General features: G+C 33.9%; 1 protein-coding gene across 1 annotated transcript in view; it reads right to left on the bottom strand.

Moving 5' to 3' along the window:
• Positions 1 to 24408, bottom strand: part of ERGIC2 (ERGIC and golgi 2) — a 44049-nt gene that overhangs the window by 7022 nt on the left and 12619 nt on the right. Inside the window, exons 4-11 of the mRNA XM_019961397.2 lie at positions 23152 to 23198; positions 21545 to 21615; positions 16076 to 16116; positions 9441 to 9542; positions 8265 to 8360; positions 6099 to 6154; positions 5169 to 5267; positions 429 to 526 (exon numbers count right to left, since the gene is read on the bottom strand). Of these exons, the coding sequence (XP_019816956.2) occupies positions 429 to 526; positions 5169 to 5267; positions 6099 to 6154; positions 8265 to 8360; positions 9441 to 9542; positions 16076 to 16116; positions 21545 to 21615; positions 23152 to 23198 (610 nt within the window). The remainder of the gene's footprint in view (positions 1 to 428; positions 527 to 5168; positions 5268 to 6098; positions 6155 to 8264; positions 8361 to 9440; positions 9543 to 16075; positions 16117 to 21544; positions 21616 to 23151; positions 23199 to 24408) is intronic.

The raw sequence follows: 24408 nt of genomic DNA, 5'->3' as shown, positions 1-24408 counted from the left end.
TCTTCTAAAACATATATTTAGTACCCATTTCTGATATTTTATTTGCTTAAAATAAAAGGTCAATCAATGCATTCCAAATTTTAAATGAGGGAGGGCATTACCTAATACTTCAACCTAATTTTGTAGCAGAAATATAAATGCTTTAAAAAATTCATTTTAAACCTATAACGGAAAATAATTTCAAAAATAATATGTGTTAAAAAAAAGAACTCTACTTTTTGAAATTTAATGCTTTTGACCTTTATTGAAATTTAATGTTTTTTGAAATTTAAATTTTTTTAAATTTGAAATTTAATGTTCATCTTTTTGTCAGTTTTTCTAAATGTCCTATGAACATCTAATAACAATGTACATGATACAAACTTTTAAAAATATTTGTGGAGGATACAAGATTCAAAAGATCATTTTACCAGTTGGATTCAACTTACCCTTTCTGTCACGGCAAACTGATGGGTGTCTGCTGAAATTTTATATGTCTGTAATTTTGTTGGCACAATTGTAATAAAATATTGAAACATCTGGTTGTCTAGAATAAAAACAAAATGTAGTTTTTTCCATCAATCCAGTAGCAATGAAACTGCTTCCAAATATACCATTCTTCTATTAAATACATTTAATCTGAGATTTAATGCTATTTATAACAATGTCTAACAAAAAAAAGTATTATAAAAGAATCAATGAAAGCAATAATTCATGCTTGATAAAACAAGTAAGTTCTCAGTAAGCATAAAAGTCACACACACATATCTATTCAGTTCAGTTCAGTTCAGTCGCTGTCGTCTCCAACTCTTTGCAACCCTATGAATCGCAGCATGCCAGGCCTCCCTGTCCATCACCAACTCCCAGAGTTCACTCAGACTCACGTCCATCGAGTCAGTGATGCCATCCAGCCATCTCATCCTCTGTCGTCCCCTTCTCCTCCTGCCCCCAATCCCTCCCAGCATCAGAGTCTTTTCCAATGAGTCAACTCTTCTCATGAGGTGGCCAAAGTACTGGAGTTTCAGCTTTAGCACCATTCCTTCCAAAGAAATCCCAGGGCTAATCTCCTTCAGAATGGACTGGTTGGATCTCCTTGCAGTCCGAGGGACTCTCAACAGTCTTCTCCAACACTACAGTTCAAAAACATCAATTCTTCGGCACTCAGCTTTCTTCACAGTCCAACTCTCACATCCATACATGACAACTAGAAAAACCATAGCCTTGACTAGACAGACCTTTGCTGGCAAAGTAACATCTCTGCTTTTCAATATGCTATCTAAGTTGATCATAACTTTTCTTCCAAGAAATAAGCATCTTTTAATTTCATGGCTGCAGTCACCATCTGCAGTGATTTTGGAGCCCCCAAAAATAAAGTCTGACACTGTTTCCACTGTTTCCCCATCTATTTCCCATGAAGTGATGGGACCAGATGCCATGATCTTCGTTTTCTGAATGTTGAGCTTTAAGCCAACTTTTTCACTCTCCACTTTCACTTTCATCAAGAGGCTTTTGAGTTCCTCTTCACTTTCTGCCATAAGGGTGGTGTCATCTGCATATCTGAGGTTATTGATATTTCTCCCGGTAATCTTGATTCCAGCTTGTGCTTCTTTCTAGCCCAGCATTTCTTATGAAGTACTCTGCATAGAAGTTAAATAAGCAGGATGATAATATACAGCCTTGACGTACTCCTTTTCCTATTTGGAACCAGTCTGTTGTTCCATGTCCAGTTCTAACTGTTGCTTCCTGACCTGCATATAGGTTTCTCAAGAGGCAGGTCAGGTGGTCTGGTATTCCCATGTCTTTCAGAATTTTCCACAGTTTATTGTGATCCACACAGTCAAAGGCTTTGGCATAGTCAATAAAGCAGAAATAGATGTAACACATATCTATTAGAAGATGTCAAAAAAAATAGATGAGCTAGTGACCTCGTTAGATAGCCTTTATAGTCATTAGCATCCTTTTATAAAATATGGAAAATAAAAAAGTTCTTTATAGTACAGAAACTAATAAAAATAAAGTTATAATAGTATATAACCACCAGGAGATACATTTTCGGTTTCTACTAATATCTTAAGATAAAAAAATAAACCAAAATTGAATTAGCCATTGGATAAATAAGCCGAACTGGAGTAGAAAATGGCAACCCACTTCAGTATTCTTGCCTGGAAAGTTTCATGGACCGAGGAGCCTAGTGGGCTAGTCCATGGGGTCACAGAGTCCAACATGACTGAGTGAGTAAGCATGTACCACTCAGGCAAATGAATCAAAATGTAGTCTTTGGATAAATACAAAGAATCAATACGATAGCAGGTAAAAAAAGAAGCTACTCAATGATGGCCTGGGGTCACTATGTAATTAAAGGGATTATATAGTCATTAAGCTTTTCTAGGTTTAATATGTCAGAAAAAGCATATATTACTAACTATTGATTTTAAACAATTCACATAATAAAAAGCAATGTTAATTCTCTAGGTCTTACACTCTAGAAAATTTAGAACTAGATATGCTCCTGCTGCTAAGTCGCTTCAGTCGTGTCTGACTCTGTGCGACCCCATAGACAGCAGCCCACCACGCTCCACCGTCCCTGGGATTCTCCAGGCAAGAGCACGGGAGTGGATTGCCATTTCCTTCTCCAATGCATGAAAGTGAAAAGTGAAAGTGAAGTCGTTCAGTCATGTCCGACTCTTCGTGACCCCATGGACTGCAGCCTACCAGGCTCCTCCGTCCCTGGGATTTTCCAGGCAAGAGTACTGGAGAGGGTTGCCACTGCCTTCTCCAGAACTAGATATACCTATCTATAATTTCAGCTAGGTAAGTGATACGGCCTCATTATGTTTGTGACATATTTCACATCATATGGTAATAATTGTCTATGAAAATCACCCGCCAAAGTTCCTTTGAATCCCTTTCAGTCCATTCCCTCCATATCTGGCCTAGGCCAACCACTAACCTACCTTCTATTGTTACACACTAGTTTTGCCTATTCCAGAATTTCATATGAATGGAAGTATATGTATGTACTTTGGCGTGTCTTGCTTCTTTTGCTCAGCATGAATAAATTTTTATTTCCATCAATTCAATTTTTTAGTCTCTTATCTCAGCATAATTCAGAGTAGAAGAGGGAAAGGTAAAACTATAGATAGAAGGGAAAAGTAAGAGTAATGGTCTGTTTGACACTAACATTAGATAAGTTTCTGACAAAATAAACCAAAGACTGTTTCAGCCTCACCATTTATTTCACCTAATGCTTGTACCACTATCACCTTCAAAAACACCAACAGTTTTTGACCAGTTCTTCTATTATACATTTCAATTTAAATCCTAAATATTAACACAGATAATATTAGAGCAAGAGGGTGTCAACTTTGTCTACCACCAATAACTGGCTTGTCAGCTGAGCTTTCATCCTTTGAGTCGTTCTTTGATATGAAGTGAACTGCTCAATCTGTGCTTATTTTTTTAGATGTTTCATAACTCTATTTATGATAAACAAAAATAGCAACATGAAAATGATAGGTGTTTAAGTGTTAAGTATTTATGAAAAAAGATGAAATTGAGAGTGGTAAGGTTACAACCAATGCTGTACACATGTGTGGGAAAATTAAGACTTGTAGGAAAAAAGGAGAGACAAACGAAATCCCCTACCATGAGGAGTGAAGTACCAGTGCAATGAATAATAACCCATGAGGGTCAAAGAAACACCAGAGTTTTTTAAGCTACAGACTGTCTAATATATAAGACTGCTAGATAACTTAATGACCAGGCAAGGCAGACAATGCTGTTGCATTACATTTTGTTGCAAGATTTGCTGTCCAAATCGGCACAGCATTAAAGATGTCACTGCTAAGTAATCCCTTGCAAACTCCTACATCAGAGGGGGCAGTTACCTGAACCCACCGGATCTGTGATGCTGAATTTTTTTTTTTCTTTTTTGAAAGAGAGGCCCAATAGAATATATATTAGGCAGGAGAAGAGCATACTTGCTTTAAAGATTTGAAAACCTGCTAACATTCATCTCATGGCATTTTACGAAATAACTCTAAACACCTTAGTCTCCCTGAATTTAGGAACAAGTAAACTTCAAGAGTCTTTTGAAAATTAACCTGTTCACATTTAAATCTGCTTCCTTATAAAAATTTATAGTTCATTTTAGGATCCTGAAACAAAGTATTAACCAACATGTTTCAAATGAGCACCTCAGGTAATAATTAATGTATTTCGGTGTGGAATGAACATATACTTAACATGAGGTTACAGAGAACAAAGCTTATAACTCTCAGAATGTTTCTACTCACATGTTTCAAGTTTCCTTAAGTGAAACATTCCCAAACAGAAACATAAAATACTCATGAATGTGAATATTCTAAATAAAACATCTTTAATGTATCTGATTACAACACTGTGCTAACAGAGTAAAATACTGTACATTAATAAATCTATTTGAATTTAAAAAAACAAAATCCTTAATTAATTTTGCAGAGGCTAGACTTCTTTTGCAAAATGAAAGCATAGGAAGCTTTAGAAGTCCTCAAGGTAAGTCACACAATATGAGTATTTAAGAAGAAAAGCAACCAAAAATCTTCAGGAAATATGAGAACTGATAACTTGCTACAAAACTTAAGAAAATAATCTATTTATATTTGGTTTGAACAGATGGTTAAAACAAACAGTTATAAAAGATATCTGTACTACTTCTGTATTAACAACAAACCATTCTAGAAAAACTCTAGGTTTCTGATGTTTGTAAACTTCTCCAGAGAGGTTTCTGATATGGTAAGCATAGCATGCATTTTAGAACTCTGAATCTATAAAAACAAAGAAATTCTTCTTATAATGTTCAAATTTTCTTTTATTCTTTCTTTGTTGAATATGGAAAAGCAGTTATACCCTCTTACACTAACCTTTCATACATTTGGAGAGCTTTTAAATTCTACTCCTTGTTCTGCTTACTTTTGACTAATTCCTTATTCTGTTTCATGGTACATTTTTAACATTCAAATTCATCCACTACTAGGACATTCTCTCCACAAAACATTGTCACTTAATGATTATCAACCATTTAAACCACTTAAAAGATTTGTTTATCTGTTACAAGGGGGTTAGGAAAAGAATTAATTAAAATGTTTTATCAAAGTTACAAGAACAATTTGCCTACATGCAAATTCCAACAGTAATTTTTAAATACTTACGATCTAATGCAATTTTTTCAGTTCCATCTAAAGGATTAATAATTCCAGGAACAAGTTCTCCAAAAGACAAATGATCTATTCTGTGAGAAAAGTTGTAAGCTAAGAAGCAAAAAAATAAAACTATTAAGTAGAGACATTAAATTATTTAAAACTACATGTTACAGACTAGTTCACATTCTTATCTATTCTCAAATGAAAGTATCTAAAATCTGGTAGTATGATAATACTGTATTTAAAACCACATTATTTTGAGAAAAATGTATATGAATACATAGGAATGCTATATCACAAATTTCATACTTATATACAAATTAACATCTAAGAAATAATACAACATCTAATTCTGATAACCAAAAAAATAATTCTTTTCTAGTCCAAATCATCATATAGAAACAGAACTGTGTTGTTAGAAGAACTGGGGTGATGTCCATGAAACTGATCAGATATATTTTTAATACACATCACTGCTAAATGTGACCCAATTTGTTTTTTATGGAATTTATTACTTGTTTTTATTCTCCAGCAGAGACTTTAAAAACTAAATTTTATGATAACTATTACATGACACTAACTTGAATACTTTATATCCATGTGTAAATATCCCTATTTAAATTTACATATGGAAACTTCAAATATATTCTCTTCATTATTGTAAAAATTAACAGAAATGTGTACCAAGTGATAAAATGGACACTAAGGCTCTTCCCCTAACCTCAGCAACTTCTGAGCTATGACTAAATAGAATTATAGGTAACTTAAAGACAAGAGAAAATGGATTAGTCATTAAGTTCGATCATTTATTTTCTCCTGTAGATATCTTCTTTCAGAGCAGCCCACTATCAAAGCCCCACCTTGTACCTGCACTAAAAATTTAAAAACAAACTTTTCCCAAGGATATCGTCCCAGAAAGAAATTTCAGAAACTGCTTACAGTCATGGTTGACAAGTGCTGCCAAGTGTGCATGACCTCGGGGATGTGGAATTGCCCTGAAAGGAGGGAAAAAAGATTAAAGTAATAACATTTAAATACATAATGAATTAAAATCAGAAAGCAGGTCCTTCCTAAACTATATGATTTTCTTAGAATTAAATAATATAACATACTTGACCTATGATTTAAGTAGTTCAATCTATTTATCTCGATGCCATAAACTGGGGGTTAGCAAACATTTTCTGTAAAGTTGTTATTGTTTTAGTTGCTAAGTCATATCCAACTCTTCTGTGACCCCATGGACTGCAGCCTGCCAGATTTCTCTGCCCATGGGATTTTCCAGGCAGAAATATTGAAGTGGGTTGCTATTTCCTTCTCCAGGGGATCTTCCTGACCCAGAGACTGAACCCATGTCTCTTGCACTGGCAGGTGGATTCATCACCACTGAGCCACCTGAAAAGACCTAGACAGTAAATATTTTAGGTCTGTGGGTCAAGATGCAAAACTGAAAATATCATGTAGTTACATAACAAGAGAGAAAACAAATTTTCACAAACGTACTAATAAACTTCAAATTATAATAGTAGTAACTGAGTACTTTTATGGAATCTAGGTTGTTGTGTTTTTTTTTTTTTTTGAATCCAGGTATTTTTTCTGGGAGAGAACAATTTGCTTAATTGGGCTTTAGAGTTGGCATTCCTTATTTTCAAAATCCCAGATATGATATGGATAGGATACAAATCAAATGATTTTCCGTTTTACCTCTCTTACTGAACGTGTAATTATCACACAGAAAGATGTGTGATGAAATTAAGAATGTTCTTAATGAAATTAAGAAAAAAGGGCAAAATATAGAGGTTCCAAATGTATTTGTCAGTTTCCCTCTTTCAGTTAATTTTGGAATAGGATATTTTGTTTGTATCCAGAGATGCAATAAACTCTTCTAAATTTCTTTGAGCCAACAATTATCTGTTGGACTACATGATACGAAGAAGTTCTAAGTTTTCCATCTACAGGTTGGGAATGGGGAGAATAGCTCCTGGCGACAGTAACAAAACATGAATGTTAAGAGGAGTGGGATAACAAAAACAAAGCAATGCTCAACCTGATCACTGTAAACACGGAAACAAAGTCTAATGTTTTCTCTGTACATTAAAAAAAATATCCATCCAGCCATGCTCTTTCCTGTTTTATGACCTTTCCTTCAGCCTAGATGCTATTCTCTCCTTTACATATAAAATGTTGAATCATCCATTAGTGTTCAAAGGTTTTCTTCAATAAAGCCTCCACTGATTTGGAGAGTAGACCAGCAACCTTGTTATACAGTTTTTTATCAGCCACAGTTTTCCTTTATAGCTACAACTATAATTAAGTAATTATTAGTGTAATTCACTGTTTAAAGTTCAGATTCTCTCATAGAATGTCAGCATCATAAGGGCAAACCCTTTCTCTGGTTTTCACTGTTTAATCTATAGTATGTAGCATGGTACTTTGCCATGTAGCAAATACTCAAGAAATGTTTTTCACAATGAACAACTGTTCAGCTCTGAAACTAGCTAGGAGGAGAGAAGGGAGGGAAAGAAGCAAAGAAAGAGGGAAGAGATAATCAGAGAATCTATTTATTCAGAAATTTACCAGGTGTTTACCATATGACAGTTTCTGTGCTGGGTTCTGTTCATAAAGGCAGGTGGTCTGAGATTTTTCTTTAACATTCACCTAATTTAACCTTATCCCAGACACATTTCTACCTACATCAAAATATTGTCTTGAATTAGGGATTCCATTTTGATGAGAATCACTGAAAGGAAAAACAAAAAACCTGATATCATCCAACAAAACGAACAAATTAACGAAATGTCTAAGTAAGAGGTTTGTTACCAACACTTGGCAAGCTGAAGGTTTTAATTCACATTTACCTATATTTTCTATACTTTAATATATGAAAGATAACATGACTGGTATCCTTTTGTTTTAAAGTAGAAGTTTTTAAAGTCAGTAGTCTTCTCTATCCTGAGGCTGAAGGCCAAAACAATCTGAAGACATCAAAAATACACATTTGAAGAGTCCTTTAGTTGTTAGTTAGATATTATTCAATTAGCAAAGATCTGACTTTTAACCAAACTGCCAACTTGTCTAAAGTATTTTCAGCAAGTGAAAAGAACATACTTGCCCACAGTTATGTGAAAATTCCCTGCTACTTTATTGACATACAGATGACCACGAATTCTGCAAGCATCTGGAGGCTGTGATGAATCATCTTCCCTGTTACAAGATACATTACAATTACTTACAGCATAGTCAGTAGTTATCATTTACTGGTGAGGAAATTTTATAGAAGAAAAAAACTCCTAAAGATCAATTTTTAAGTAATGTTCTAAATGTCAAAAGCAGAATAGCAGTTTTTTGAAATCTAAACATTTATTTTTAAAAACTACAAAAATGAAAAAAATTATATATAAAAGTGAAAAGTAAATCAAAGTGTTAGTTGCTCAATTGTGTCTGGCTCTTTGCAACCCCACGGACTGTAGCCCTCAGGCTCCTCTGTCCATGGGATTCGCCGAGAAAGAATACTGGAGTGGGTTGCCATTTCATTCTCCAGGGGATCTTCCCAACCCAGGGATTGAACCCAGGTCTCTTACACTGCAAGTAGATATTACTATCTTAGCCACCAGGAAAGCCCAACTATTGAATATATATTTACACAAACCTAAAATTTCATAGTTATTCAAATTTAATCAGAACACTAAATCTAATGAGAGAAGAAAAATGAAAAGTAAAGAATTATTAGTCCAACAAAGACTCTTTCATCATTTGTTTCTGGTACTTTCGGAGATAGGAAGGGATGGGAAAAAGAATGAGGTAAGGGAAGGGCATGACACTTAACTTCATATACATAAGAACATTTTCTTCCTCAACAAATGTAAAACCTCTATATAGTTTTAAATTTAAATAATCATTTTTATGACAATAGCATTTCCAAATATCAGCTCTTCTAATCTATAAAAGAGACAAAAGTAACATAAAAACATGAAATTCCTAACCAAAGTTTATACATCACCATAATGGTAAATGCAATTAATTTGTTCTTAAAACTTAGTACAATTTTATATGAAGGTATACCATACACACATAAAAGAGAAAAATTAAATAAAAATATTACTATTTATGATAATCCTGATCAATATCACTGGCCATAAATTCAAGAATTAAAAAAGCATCTTCATCATACAGAATGATTATATTTTCTCTAGGAACTAGGAGATTCAGAGAACTAAACCATTACTAAATCATGTCACAGTAAATCCTTAGTAAATAGTCTCACAGTTAAAATACACATCTCACCTTGGTGGAAGTGCTGTTGATGCACTTTTAAAAACACTTTTAAATACCACATCTTGAAGTGAATGTTCTTCTTGCAGTCTACTCTGAAATAGCTGTAGCATCCTAAATACAAAACAAACAAGCAACAGTTTAAAAATACAATAAGACACAAAGAGAAAGTCAACAGTATTTGAAAAATAACAATGGCTAGTTGACTTAGCTAAGTCATATATTTATTATTACAGAAACTTATTCTAAAATAAAATTCCAAGTATTCTTTGGTCATTTCCTGGAAAGTAAGAAAAGAGAGATAGTGTGGCTAGAGGTCTAAAAGCTGGGGTCCCTAATCCTGTCTATTTCTACAAATAATGAGCGTGTGGATCCTGTTTATATGTCCATCACAGGTGGAATGAGGGCCACCGAGAAAGACTTTCTGTTCATCTGAATATCTAAATTCATTCTTCATGCACATATGCAGCAATCACAAAATTATTAGCTTTTGTCAGATACTGAATCAAGTGTTATAGATAAAAAGAACAGGACAAATACAGGGTCAAATAACAGACTTGGGGGCTTCATTTGTGGCTCAGATGGTAAAGAATCTGCCAGCAATGCAGGAGACAAAGGTTCGATACCTGGGTCGGGAATATTCCCTGGAGAAGGGCATGGCAACCCACTCCAGTATTCTTGCCTGGAGAATCCCATGGACTGAGGAGCCTGGTGGGCTACAGCCCGTGGGGTCACAAAGAGTCGGACATGAATGAGCAACGAACAGTGGAAGTGACAAATAGATTCAAGAGATTAGATCTGATAGGCAGAGTGCCTGAAGAACTCTGGATAGAGAACATTGTACAGGAGATGGTGATCAAAACCATCCCCAAGAAAAAGAAATGCAAAAGGGCAAAATGGTTGTCTGATGAGGCCTTACAAATAGCTGAGCAAAGAAGAGAAGCGAAAGGCAAAAAGAGAAAAGAAAACATATATCCATCTGAATGCAGAGTTCCAAAGAACAGCAAGGAGAGAGAGGAATGCTTTCCTAAGTGATCAATGCAAAGAAATAGAGGAAAACAATAGAACGGGAAAGACAGGAGATCTCTTCAAGATAATGAGAGATACCAAGGGAACATTTCATGCAAAGATGAGCACAATAAAGGGCAGAAATCTAACAGAGGCAGAAGATATTAAGAAGAGGTGGCAAGAACACAAAGAACTATACAAAAAAGATCTTCATGACCCAGAAAACCATGATGGTGTGATCATTCACCTAGAGCCAGACATCCTGGAGTGCGAAGGCAAGTGGGCCTTAGAAAGCATCACTACAAAGCTAGTGGAGGTGATGGAATTCCAGTTGAGCTATTTCAAATCCTAAAAGATGATGCTGTGAAAATGTTTCACTCAATATGCAAACAAATTTGGAAAACTCAGAAATGGCCACAGGACTGAAAAGGTCAGTTTTCATTCCAATCCAAAGAAAGGTAATGCAAAAGAATGTTCAAACTACCACACAATTGCACTCATGTCACATGCTAGTAAAGTAATGCTCAAATTTCTCCAAGTTCAGTCTCAATAGTACATGTACCGAGAACTTTCAGATGTTCAAGTTTAGAAAAGGCAGAGGAACCAGAGATCAAATTGCCAACATGCACTGGACCATAGAAAAAGCAAGAGAATTTCAGAAGAACATCTGCTTCTGCTTTATTGACTATGCTAAAGCCTTTGACTATGCGGATCACAACAAACTGTGGAAAATTCTTCAAGAGATGGGAATAACAGACCACCTGACCTGCCACCTGAGAAATCTGTATGCAGGTCAAGAAGCAATACAATAGTTAGAACTGGACATGGAACAACGCACTGGTTCAAATTTGGGGAAGGAATACGTCATGGCTGTATACTGTTACCTTGCTTATTTAACTTACATGCAGAGCATATCATGCAAAATTCTGGGCTGGATGAAGCACAAGCTAGAATCAAGATTCCTGGGAGAAATATCAATAGCCTCAGATATGCAGATGAAACCATGCTTGTGGCAGAAAGCAGAGGAACTGAAGAGCCTCTTGATGAAAGTGAAAGAGGAGAGTGAAAAAGTTGGCTTAAAATTCAACATTCAGAAAACTAAGATCATGGCATCCAGTCCCATCACTTCATGGCAAATAGATGAGGAAACAATGGAAACAGTGACAGACTTTCTTTCCTTGGGCTCCAAAATCACTGCAGATGATGACTCCAACCATGAAATTAGAAGACGCTTGCTCCTTGGAAGAAAAGCTATGACCTACCTAGACAGCATATTGAAAAAGAGAGACATTACTTTACTGACAAACATCTGTTTATTCCAAGCTATGGTTTTTCCAGCAGTCATGTATGGATGTGAAAGTTGGAGTATAAAGAAAGCTGAGCATCAAAGAATTGATGCTTTTGAACTGTGGCATTGGAGAAGACTCTTGAGAGTCCCTTGGACTGCCAGGAGATCGCACTAGTCAATCCTAAAGGAAATCAGTCCTAATATTCATTGGAAGGACTGATGCTGAAGCTGAAGCTCCAATACTTTGGCCACCTGTTGCGAAGAACTGACTGACTGGAAAGACCATGATTGTGGGAAAGACTGAAGGCAGGAGAAGGGGACAAGTTTGGATGGCATCACTGACTCAAAGGACATGAATCTGAGCAAGCTCCAGGAGTTGGTGATAGACAGGGAAGCAGCCTGGCATGCTTCAGTTGTGGGCCGCAAAGAGTCAGACGCAAGTGAGCAACTGAACTAAAAAGTGGAGATGACTGGGGTATAAATCTACAACATGAGCTTCCAATTCTCAGTACAAATTAGGCCACAGTGAAATTTAACATCACCTAGTATCTGCCTTTCCCGAAGTAACCTGAACTTTATTCTATGACATGACCATTCTAAACAAAATATTACATTCTACCTATAAGTTTTAAAAAAAAGTATCAGCATATAAGATATAGGATTATAGAGAGCTTAGTATACATTTGAGAACTCATGCTTAGATTTTCTTTTTAAATATACTTAGCCAAAATAAAACAGAGTTGCTTGAAGACATTTTTTTAAACTAAATTCATGAAACTACTTATTCTGAACAACAAGACCAAGAATAAAAGTATTACTTCTATTTCTACCATTTTTAACAATAACTTTGTATCTTTAGATATAATCCTATTTCACCTACTTTAACTCTATACCTTTATATAACTAACATCCAAAGTCATCTATATTAGAACTCAAACTCAGCTAGTACAAAATTTATAACCCAGAGGGGAAGGAAGGATGAACAGACAAAACAGGATTTTCAGGGCAGCAAAAATACATATACTATAATGGTGGGTATATGTCATTAGGTATCTGTTAAAACTCAGAATGTACATCTCTAAGACTCTAAGAACTCTAATGTAAACTTCAGACTCTGGGCAATAAGGATATATTCATATTGGTGCATAAACTGGAAGAAATGTACCACTCTGGTGCAGGATACTGATAATGGTGGAGGCCATGCATATGAAGGGACAGGGGATATTTGGGAACTCTATAGTTTTCACTCAAATTTGGTGTGAAACTAAAAATACTCATAAAAAGTTTTTAAACATATATAAACATACATAAATAATTTTGAAAAATTATAAACAAACACCTGAAGAAGCAAATATAAATCAGAATATATTTTACATACTATCATGATATAATAATAAACATTTTCTAGAAGGGCAAGTGAGAGATGAAAAAGATTAGTTGGGATCCTGAATATTTAAGAAAGCAGAACAAATCAAAGAAAACTTAAATATCTTTTAGCAAATTCTGTAGGAAAAGAACATTTTGGTATGCACATTATTAAGGTTGTTAGGCCTTAGGCATCTGTAGTCCATTCACAAATACTTGTTTGGAAGCAGAACACAAATAATTTAGGAAGCTTCAAGAGGTCAGATTTCATCTTTAGATATATGTATGTACAGAGACTCAAAAACTTTATATCTAATGCTAGCAGAAATTGAAACCTTCATATTTTTGTATGTCATATATTTCCAGAGTTCAAATTTTAGTGCTTGGGCAGTGGGAAAAGAGCTTGATGACAACAAACCATGTGTGTGTGTGTGTGTGTGTGTGTGTGTGTGTGTGTGTGTGTTGTGAGCCTCAAATAGGCCAGTAAAAACCCGAGCTAATATTCCATAGATGAAGGGATATGAAAAAGTGCACTATGATGGAAAATAGAAAACTGCACGCTGGAACATATTTATAATTTTAACAGTAAAAACACAGTGTTGTCTCTCACTTATTACTAGTTTTGAACACTGAATAAAATTCCACATGAAAGCAGACTTATAACTTTTAACATTTCTAGAATAAAGTAATACATTTCATTCCTGGACAGCTCTCTACTAAAAGGTCTAGAAGCCCAGAGACACCAAAACATTAAGTTATTTTGTTCAACTAATTTGTTTCAACTATATGCCAAAGATAGTAACAAGAACAACAAAACCCACTTGTCACCTTTGGTGATTAGAGTATTTCGAAAGTTGGCTGTAAAAGGGGAAGAATCTGTTATCTTTCTTTTCCTATGTAGAGTGTACATCATGATGAAGGTTTCTCTTTATAGAAACATTTTCAGTTAAAAAATGAAAACTACTGGTAGGTTTAGAATATTACCATTTTGTAACCTCTAACAAAATGTGTGGATCTGGACTATGATTATTACAGGCTGCTCACTTCTCAAAGGGACAGATCAAGAGACATTACGTGTTTTTTGATGGAAGGCCACTGCATCACCCATAATGTATTCTTGGCACAAAATCAAACGTGAATCTGACCAAACCTCTAGAACTACTAATTTACAAGAAACACACAGTCCTGAGGAGCTTGTATAGTAATAACCTAGGAATACAATCAGCAAAACCCAAACTGTGTAACTTCTACAGGACAAATGATTCAATTTCCTAAACAAAAAAACTGCAAAAGGGAAGAAGATATGGTGGGAGAATCTGTCCATTAAAAAAAATGGAAGCATCATTAACCAATTCAATGATGCAGTTTGGATCCTGAGTCAAACAAATGATGTAAAATTTAAAGGACAATTGGGGGAAGTTTGGATACTAAATCGTAATATGATGATATAAAACATTTATTGTTAGTTTGTTAAGGTGCAATAATGGTATTATAATTTAATTCTTTTTTACTTTATATCAGAAGTTGATTTACAATGTTATGTTAGTTCCAGGTGTACTGTAAAGTGATTTAGTTATACGTAAAAAAAAAAATTTTTTTTAATCTCTCCAAACAATGAAAGTGTTTTTAAAAGAAAAAGGCATTTGAAATGAACCAATACTTAGGGACTAGAAAGACAGAAAAGGATGAGTAAAAAAATTTATTTTTTAATAATCTTAAATTAGTTAATGCCTTTTTAAACACAAGACACAGCCTAGAAACCAAAAAGAAAGGACAGAGATGGGATGCAGCAACCATTTACCATAAAAAAGTAATTTCTTTAATATACAAAGAACTCTTTTAACAGTAGTAAGAAGAAACCCAATGACCAAGCAAAATTGGCATATGGCATGAACAAGGAGTTACATACAAAGATACAAATGGGAAAAAAAAATTCAAAGATATTCAGCTTATTTATAAAGAAATGCTAATTTAAAAGTGCATTATCAGTTTTCACCCATCAAAATGGCAAACATTTTTTTAAAAACGTCTGATTATACCCACTGTTGGTGAGGTTAAAAGAAACAAGTACCCTCACATAGTTGTGGAGTATAAATCAAACTATTTGGCATTATCTATCAAAATCTTTTACCAATCTTACTGAGATATAACTGGCATATAACATTGTATAAGATTAAGGTATAAACATACATAATGTGAAATGATTACCACAATAAGTTTAATTAACAACTGCCTCATCATTACAAATGTTTTTTCCTTGTGTGACAACTTATCAAAACATTAAATATTATCTAAAAGAGAAATTTCATTTCTAGAAATTTTATATACATATGTTCACACAAGTACATAAGGAATATATACATATATTCACATGAGAAATTAGATTCAAGACTTTTCACTGAGCATTGATATTAGCAACCTGTAAGCAATCTAAATACCCATCAATAAGTATCCAAAAACTATTATAGTTTGTCAATAAAATATACCACTGTATATACTTAAGTGGGAAGATGTCCAAAATATAAGGTTAGGTTGGAAAAAGCAAGTTATAAAATAGATGTATAGAATGACCCCATTTGTATTAGGAAAAAAGTAACATAAGCAAATACAGCCACATACAGAAAACTGGTTATTAGCACTCGTCAGTGGTACTAGGTTTAGAGAATGATAAGGAGGCTTCTATTTTCACTTAATATCCTTTGTATTCAAATTTGATCACATATGCTTTTAAAAATATTTAAATAGATAATACAATTTTAAATGTAAAATAAAATGTATTTATGGTTCAAAGTGGATTAGAGAAAAGATATGACATTCCAAAGATTTGATAAAACTTGAAATTGAAAAGACTGTATTATATACTGTATTCTGTTAATATTTCATTCAAACAAATGCCTAGAGGAATCTATACATAATTCACAGTAGACAAAATAAGCAAAGCAAGATCTAGATTTCTATGAACCACAATACTTTGTTTACTTATTACCTCTGCCACTCTCTTTGCTGTGGTGAAAGATCAAATATTGCCTGAAATAAAACAAAACATAATCACTAGAACTGTCAATTTCTCCCAGCTTTAATATTATAATTTAAAACAATTTTCTTTGAGCAAGGAACAAATTTATAGTGCCGTTAAAAACAAGTATTCATAATTTACATTTAATCTTCCATAAGTCAAACTAATAAATTTAAATATATGATACTTATACTCAAAAGTAGTACACAGAAATTTTACTAACTGCAAATATTTTCCTGTTATAGAAACCTACATTTATAGGAATGGATACAATGCAATCTATCACATATACAAAATGATAATTTACGGCTTAAAATCATTTAAATGATGCCAGCAAGAAACTTAAGCATTTAAAAAAGAAGAAGAAATGAAAAACTCATACAGCTTAAGTATAGTATTCAAGCATCCAAAGCCTATGTTTCTGTCATGGTATTTTACCAAGATAAAATCAACAAGTTTTGAAACAAGCTAAACAATGTCTGTAATACTGTAATTCCCAAATGTATTAACCAAAAAAGAATAATTCAAGAAATGTTATCTAGGCACTATATTCATCAATTCAAAGACAAATTTTGTTATTTTGTAGACTCAGAAGGAAAAAGGCAAGCTTCTCATGGTTTGTGGCAATACCCATAATTTGTGGCAATACTCATAATTTAATTTTCAAACAGCAAGTCCACCTTTGATATTTATAAAGACAATTCATAACTAGGCATATTAATTCTACATTCTAACTCATGATTATTATTAATGATGCCGCCCATAACATGCCCTAAATATACTACTCTCTACAAATTCTTGGTCTTAACCACTCATTCCATCAAACAGCTCTAATTCTGTGCCTTTGGTTATTTAACTATGTTAACCTGGAGACTTCCTCTCCTGTAATTGTGACCCTAAAGTCGGTCTAAATTCTATACACCATTTGTTCCAGGTTAAATTGCCCCCCTCTTTCTGATTACAATGAAATTACTTTGGTTACTCCTCCTGCAACCTTTTCATACCATGGCACACAGAGAAAATGCTCACATCTAAAAAACACACCAAGGCCAACACACAAGGCTACATACACCTGCTCCCCAGTTACTCTGTGAATAAAACTGTTGATAGCAGGGACTATGCCATTTTTCCTTTGGTATCCCCAAACTGCTCAACATATTAACACAGCAGGTAACACAAAACAGATTAACACAGCAGGTAAGGAACCACAGAGTGGCTTTGGGCTAGGCCACATGCTACTTAAATTAACATCTCAATCTTCATAACAATCTTGTGAGTTTGTTATTATTCTTTTATATATAAAAAAGAACTCAAAAGGTTAAAAACTTTTTTTCAAAATCACAGGTAGTAAGGGTCAGTGTATAAGCCCAATTCTCAGATTTCTCACTTTCTCACATCCCTAAAAATGGTTCTTTTCTTTAAATAAATAATAGCTATCACATAGCATAATGTGATCATGGTTTAGAAATTTATAAAATTATTAGAATTTTTATATTCAGACTGCATATTAAAAGAATGAGTGAAAATTTAAAAACAAGTAAAAGTTATCTCAAATAATTTTACATTAATAATAATCCTCAAATACTTTAATATAAATTAGGACAAGGGAGTGAATACTTATCAAAAACATTGTTAAACATTTTAAAAATTACTGATAAAAAGTATACAATTTTTAAGTATACATATAAGAAGTATACATATTTTAAAGTTTCTAGCTTTATGACTTGGAGAAGGCAATGGCACCCCACTCCAGTACTCTCTCCTGGACAATCCCATGGACGGAGGAGCCTGGTAGGCTGCAGTCCATGGGGTCACTAAAAGTCGGATATGACTGAGCGTCTTCCCTTTCACTTTTCACTTTCATGCATTGGAGAAGGAAATGGCAACCCACTCCAGTGCTCTTGCCTGGAGAATCCCAGGGACAGGGGAGCCTGGTGGGCTGCTGTCTACGGTGTCAGAGTCAGACACGATTGAAGTGACTTAGCAGCAGCAGCAGCAGCAGCTTTATGACTAAGACATGACTTTTATTATATGACAGTTAAAATAAAACTTTCCTATTTACAAATGATTGAAAGAAATGGAATAAATTGTTACAATGGAATAATCAATGATCTTGCCCCAGTTCTGTAATGCATTATGCTTTACATTTTGTGAGCTAGAAAAAAAGAAAAAGTCAAGCAATTTCTTCTCAGGAGTTTAGCATCTAGCTAGAGAGACAAGCTATCCAGAAAAAATATACATTAAAAAAAAAAATCAGAGACTTAATAAACGTGAAGAATGCCAGACACTCAGAATATGGAGAGACTGCTAGAAAATAGCATAAATAAATTTCAGAGGATAAACTCAAGATGATATTTCCTCAAATCCTCACAATGTTCAAAGAAACAGAAAAATGAGGACACAAACTATATCATTGTTTTGAATTATTTTAAATCAGCATCCACCTGCTGGAAATTTTTAAAAACTTATGCAAGCCAGCATACAAGGGAGACTAAATTGAGAAAACAGCCCAACACATAATTAATTTCATGAGACAAGAAAAGTTCATGTAAGCAGCAATTAAACTGCCAATTCACAGTAACAAGGAAAACAGGTGATAAAAGACAATAACACACTTGAGGAAGAGACAGCGTCCATCCTAAGAACACTTTTAATAATTTGATCAATGCCACAGACTGCATTCCACAGCAGTATTAGTCCCAGCTTATATGTGACCTGGACAGTAATATAAATTAAGCAAAATTACTGCCACAGCTGCCTGCTAATGAGGACAGTCACACCAGTTAAACAAAACAGGAATTACCTTAGCTAAATTGAACCTATCAAAAAATAAACATGGAAAAGAAATACTAGCGCCCTCACCCACTCCAGTGTTCTTGCCTGGAGAATCCCAGGGACGGGGGAGACTGGTGGCTGCCGTCTATGGGGTCACACAGAGTCAGACACGACTGAAGCGACTTAGCAGCAGCAGCAGTGAAGCACTCTGCCATCCTGAATCCAGTGTGACTTCTTCGTTTCTTTTCAAAAACATCTGAAGCTTTAATTTTACTTAGAAGAAACATAGCATACCTAAACTATATATCCTTCTTGTTTCATTTAGGTCTGGGGAAAAAAAAAGTGGAGGTGAGGAGGAAATGGGAACTGACGTAACAGTCTACTTCAACTCTCAGTCAGTTATTTGGCCATGTATTTTCCCATCCAAAAGAAGAACAAGAAAACAGACAAAAAAGATTCATTAATTTGAAGGATGTGGTCAATCTGAGGCCCAAGGCCTAACTTTCCTCTATGATACCATTTCTAAAAATAAGAAGAAAAGTTTTTCTAATTATCTCTCAATGAGATTTAACATCATGAAGATAGAAAAAAATAGAGTGATCTGCAATATATTAGAGGTGGGAAGTATAATCACTGAATTTTAAAACATAATGAAGGCATTGAAAAAAAAGACTGATCCAGAAGTCAGAGGTAGAGTTCCAAATATACATCTTATGCAGGAGTTGATAAAATATTGAGAACCACTCCAGGAAAGTCAACATCATTTGATAAGAATCTTTAAAAGCAGAAACAAAAGTATTATTCTGAACATCTTTAAAGCAAACCAACAACCAAAAAACACTTAAAAATCCAGATCACTAATACCACCAGAAGCCAAAAACAACTAAAGGCGATCTACATTTGGATATATATATAGGATAAATATTTGAATTTTAAAAGCAAAGGAAAGAAAGCATGTAAGTAGATAAATACACTCCCTACAAGGAAAAAAATATTGTGCCAGAAGGCAATAAAGGAATGTCTACAAAGTTTTGAGTGCAAAGTATCATAAAGCAAGAATTCTATCCTAAGCCAACATGTATGAAGAACGGAATGACAGAATGGCAGTCTGTCACAAAACATAATCCACATATTCTTTTTAAGAAAATTATTTTATACTGGACTATAGCCGATTAACAATGTTCTGACAGTTTCAGGTGGACAGCAAACTGACTCAGCCATACATATACATGTATCCATTCTCCCCCAAACTCCCTCGCAACCAGGCTGCCACATAATGTTGAGTAGAGCTCCCTGTATTATAGGATAGGATCTTGTTGTTTATCTATTTTAAATATAGCAGAGTGTACATGTCCATCCCAATATTCTTTCTGTGATAAATAAGTCACAAAAAGTCCCTTAAAAAATGATAAAAATAAAGAAACAAAGAAGACTAAAAATAAAAGCAGTAAAACTCAGTGAAAGTTGAAGAACTATTCCTAAAATAGTATGAAATGTAATGCAAATGTGAACGTGCCTGACAATAATCACCATCTAAACTTCCAGATAACAGTATGCAGTAACACAGTACCTGACTTTGTAAGGTAACTAACCTCATTAAAAATTACTGTGATACCAATTTTTTGAGTGGAGTAGAGGAGTTAGGAAGTAGAGAGATTCAGAGTGGCACTAACAAAAGTTACTTTTTCTTTACAAAATTTTATTTAAAAAGTGTGTATGAAAAGACATAAATACATTTTATTGTTATAAACTAAAAATAACTTGGTAATCAAAACTAACCTAAGGGCTTCCTTTTTCTCCTCCACACATTCAGTTACTTCTAATCCTCCATCACCTTTAGTCTTCACTTTCCGATTTTGTTTCTAGAGAGTTCACAACTGTCAATGGTAAACAAACAACTCAAGAATGCATAAGTAAACGTAAGTACCACAAAGCCAACAGAGCAGCCCGCAGGCAAACTAGCTGGGAGTTCTGTACGTCCTTCTCTAAAGCTTCTTTAGGCCTAGTTCTGATCAGGACCTGTTTATTACCTGCCCCTGTAATGTGCTGGTGTCTTCTGATAAATTAATTTTATTACACACAACTTGTGCGATGAAAACGATAAGACAATGTCAGTATTTCACTGCGTCTGGGAAATGGCGGTGTTGCATATAAAATTCTCCTCCTAGGTACTGCTTCATTCTTCATTACACGAGACATATAGCTCAGACATTTTTAAGGGCTTAAATTTGGTAAAAGAAGAATACAAATAGAACACAGAATTTCTAAATCATCGGAAAAAAAGGAATGTCATCACTCTAGCAACTGTATAAGAGAGATAAGCAAACTGTTAGGAAGAATTAACAAAAAATATAAAACAAGTACAAGGTTATTGTTATAGAGGCATATCCAGAATGCTAACAATAGTTATCTCAAGGCTTTAGTATCAAATATAACTTTTTTCTTCCCCTAAATGTTTACAAATGATATGTATCACTTTTATTTCCTTGTTTTATTTTTTATTGAAGTATAGCTGATTTACATTGTCATACGTGACTTCTGTATTAAGAAAATGTATATTTTAAAAACTAGCTCAGACAAAACTAAAAGCAAATATCAAAACTGTTTTCAAGGGGAAAATTCCTCAAAGCATACAACTGAAAACGATATGTGAATCAAACTTACTGGTTCATAAACTAGACCATCTGCAGATGCAACCATTGTTTCTGCTAAATCCAATACATCTGCTCCAACATCTGCATAAAAAAAAATTAGAAGTTTTATATTTTATGCTCAGAACCAAACTTTATGTGATGTACACTAACAAATTAAGATGAATAATAGAAAACTCACAAGTATGTGGGATCACTTTCCTATACTGCTTATTTATTCAAGTTAAAACAGTAGTATTATATAGTTTTGGTGGAAATAACTCCAAAAATTAATAATGCTTTTTCTACTTTTTACTCAGTAAGAAAGATGACTTGGAATCTCACAGTAAAAATAGTATAAACTTAACTGAACTGAAGAGCTTTGCAAAAACTGGCAATAAACTAATCACAGTATTAAATGGCTGCCTGACAAAATATTAATGACAAGAATTATTTTTAGAGATTAAAAAAATCTTAAGGCAAAGCTACTGATGACATTTAAATAGTCAACAAATAGGGAAAATTTATTTTGAAAAGGGTAAAATTTTAATGGTATTCAAACATCTATAATAAAGCAAAATATGATAATTCAGTATTAACACTAACTCAATAGTTTAGATACAAAATATTTATCTTAAAACCACTAACATAAAAAAATATAAATGGAAAAGGGAAACAGATTTAGATGAAATCTTTTAGAAATTAATTTGGATATAATGAGATTCACATTGGATATAATGAGTTCACAACTTTAAAAAGTTCTGTCTGAATTACTGAATTCTTGGTCTCTACTTTTCAAGCAGTATTTTACCATACAATTTAAGATGAAAAAGCATCCTCATTTCTGAGAGCAATACTGATTCAAACAGTATCTATCTGGAATAAAAACATTTTTTCACTTCTACCAGTATAATTAAGTGAAGCCAGTGAAGAAAACAGAAAACGGTACCACCATTAACTTAAAAGATTTGAATCTGTGTGCAAAAGTAAAGGGTTGTAAATTGAAACAGTGATAGACAATGTTTGCAGAAGGTGGGTGTAAAAACTGGTACACCAAATAAGAAATACCTCCAAACAGGACACACCTAAACTAGAACTTTGATTTATCAAATTTACCTTCAATTTTCTTTCAGTTTAATCATACTAATGTAAAAGTTAAATCCCTTCATGGAGAAGAAATTTAAAAAATACAAGCTGTGGAGAAAAACATTCTTATTTGCATTCTTAAATAACACTACAACAGTATTTTACAATATCATAAAGGGAAAATAAAGTTAAAACAGCCAGTATTTTTTACTTTTTATTAGCAATTATTTAGAGGAGGCAATGGCAACCCACTCCAGGACTCTTGCCTGGAAAATCCCATGGATGGAGGAGCCTGGTAGGCTGCAGTCCATGGGGTTGCTAAGAGTCAGACACGACTGAGCGACTTCACTTTCACTTTTCACTTTCATGCATTGGAGAAGGAAACGGCAACCCACTCCAGTATTCTTGGCTGGAGAATCCCAGGGATGGGGGAGCCTGGTGGGCTGCCATCTATGGGGTTGCACAGAGTCGGACATGACTGAAGCGACTTAGCAACAGCAGCAATTATTTAACCATAATTTATATATGCATTCATCAAGTTAAAGATGTACTTACACTGACACTTCATGGCAACAGTAATATCTATATTGATCCTCAATTTGCTAAAAAATGAAAAGGAAACATTATAATCTAATAATTGATCAGCAAAACATGAGCAATAAAAATCAACTGATCTATGAAAAACTTGGACTTCATACAGAATATGTCAATTACAACTTGTACAGCATTTCATATGGCCAAAACAAAGGCTCTTCAAAAGTAAAAATTCTATTTTGTAATTATTCCAAAAGCCATTCTGACTTACAAGTTTTTAGCACAGTATCCTTTAATTTAATGACAAGTTTACAACTAAGAACTCTAAGCAACTCAGAAAAAAGTATTAACCTCTGTTTACATAAATCTTTTATAGACTATGTGACTAAAGAATGCAAAACTTTCAAAATCAAAAGGTAGGAATTGAAAGTCTTTCTTCCCTTATCAAATAAATACCATACATACAGCATTATGCCTGATATGCTACAAATACCACAATCTTTATTCTTTATCATGGACCTATAAAATGGACAGCTTCAGTTCTACAGATAAGCAATGGTGTTTACAGAAGTATAAATAAATGCCTAGCTTAAGACCAGATAACCACTGATGTAGCATACTGGAAATTAGGTCTGTGTGACTCAAAATAAATGTACCGAAATTACTAGAAAAAAAGAAATCTGATTCTTAAAAAGTTTTGCATGGCCTTTTAAAAATCAATGCCTTATTTTCAAATGATCAGTTCAAATCAAATTTTCAAAAAGACTTCAGCACCAAGAATAACAGAATGAGTACAATCAGTATCAGTCCTGTCTGTCCTGTGCTTTCTATCAAAACTTTTTTTCACCCTAATAATTTTCATCTGGTTTCAACATAGAGTATGGATTTTTAGAATTTCATGTAGTCTTAAAGTTGTCTAAAGTTCAAACTGTACTCAAATAACCACGGAGTTTAGGCTCACGAGATTTTATAGGAACCGGAAAATGAAGCCAAGTGGACAGGCTTCTGGACATCCCCACTACACTTGAGGTGAACTACATGACTTCATTTGTAAAGAATAAAAAGTGTTTCATTGGGGCTAAAAAAATTAATAAATAAATAAGAAAAGCAACAAACTCCTTAAAAACTAATGGCATTAAGAATAATATTGACATTACAGATCACGAAACTAAGGCCCAAAAGAAGCCAGCTATATGACTTGCCCAGGGTTGCACAGGACCTATTACAAATGTTGGCTGATTGAATTCTCATTGATCTGAAGAGCAAAGTAGTATAAAT

The sequence above is a fragment of the Bos indicus genome, chromosome 5 (genome assembly GCF_029378745.1).
Source record: "Bos indicus isolate NIAB-ARS_2022 breed Sahiwal x Tharparkar chromosome 5, NIAB-ARS_B.indTharparkar_mat_pri_1.0, whole genome shotgun sequence".
NCBI classification, from domain to species: Eukaryota; Metazoa; Chordata; class Mammalia; order Artiodactyla; family Bovidae; genus Bos; species Bos indicus.
The sequence above is the reverse complement of the archived record's forward strand: the minus strand, read 5'-3'. Positions and strand labels throughout refer to the sequence as shown.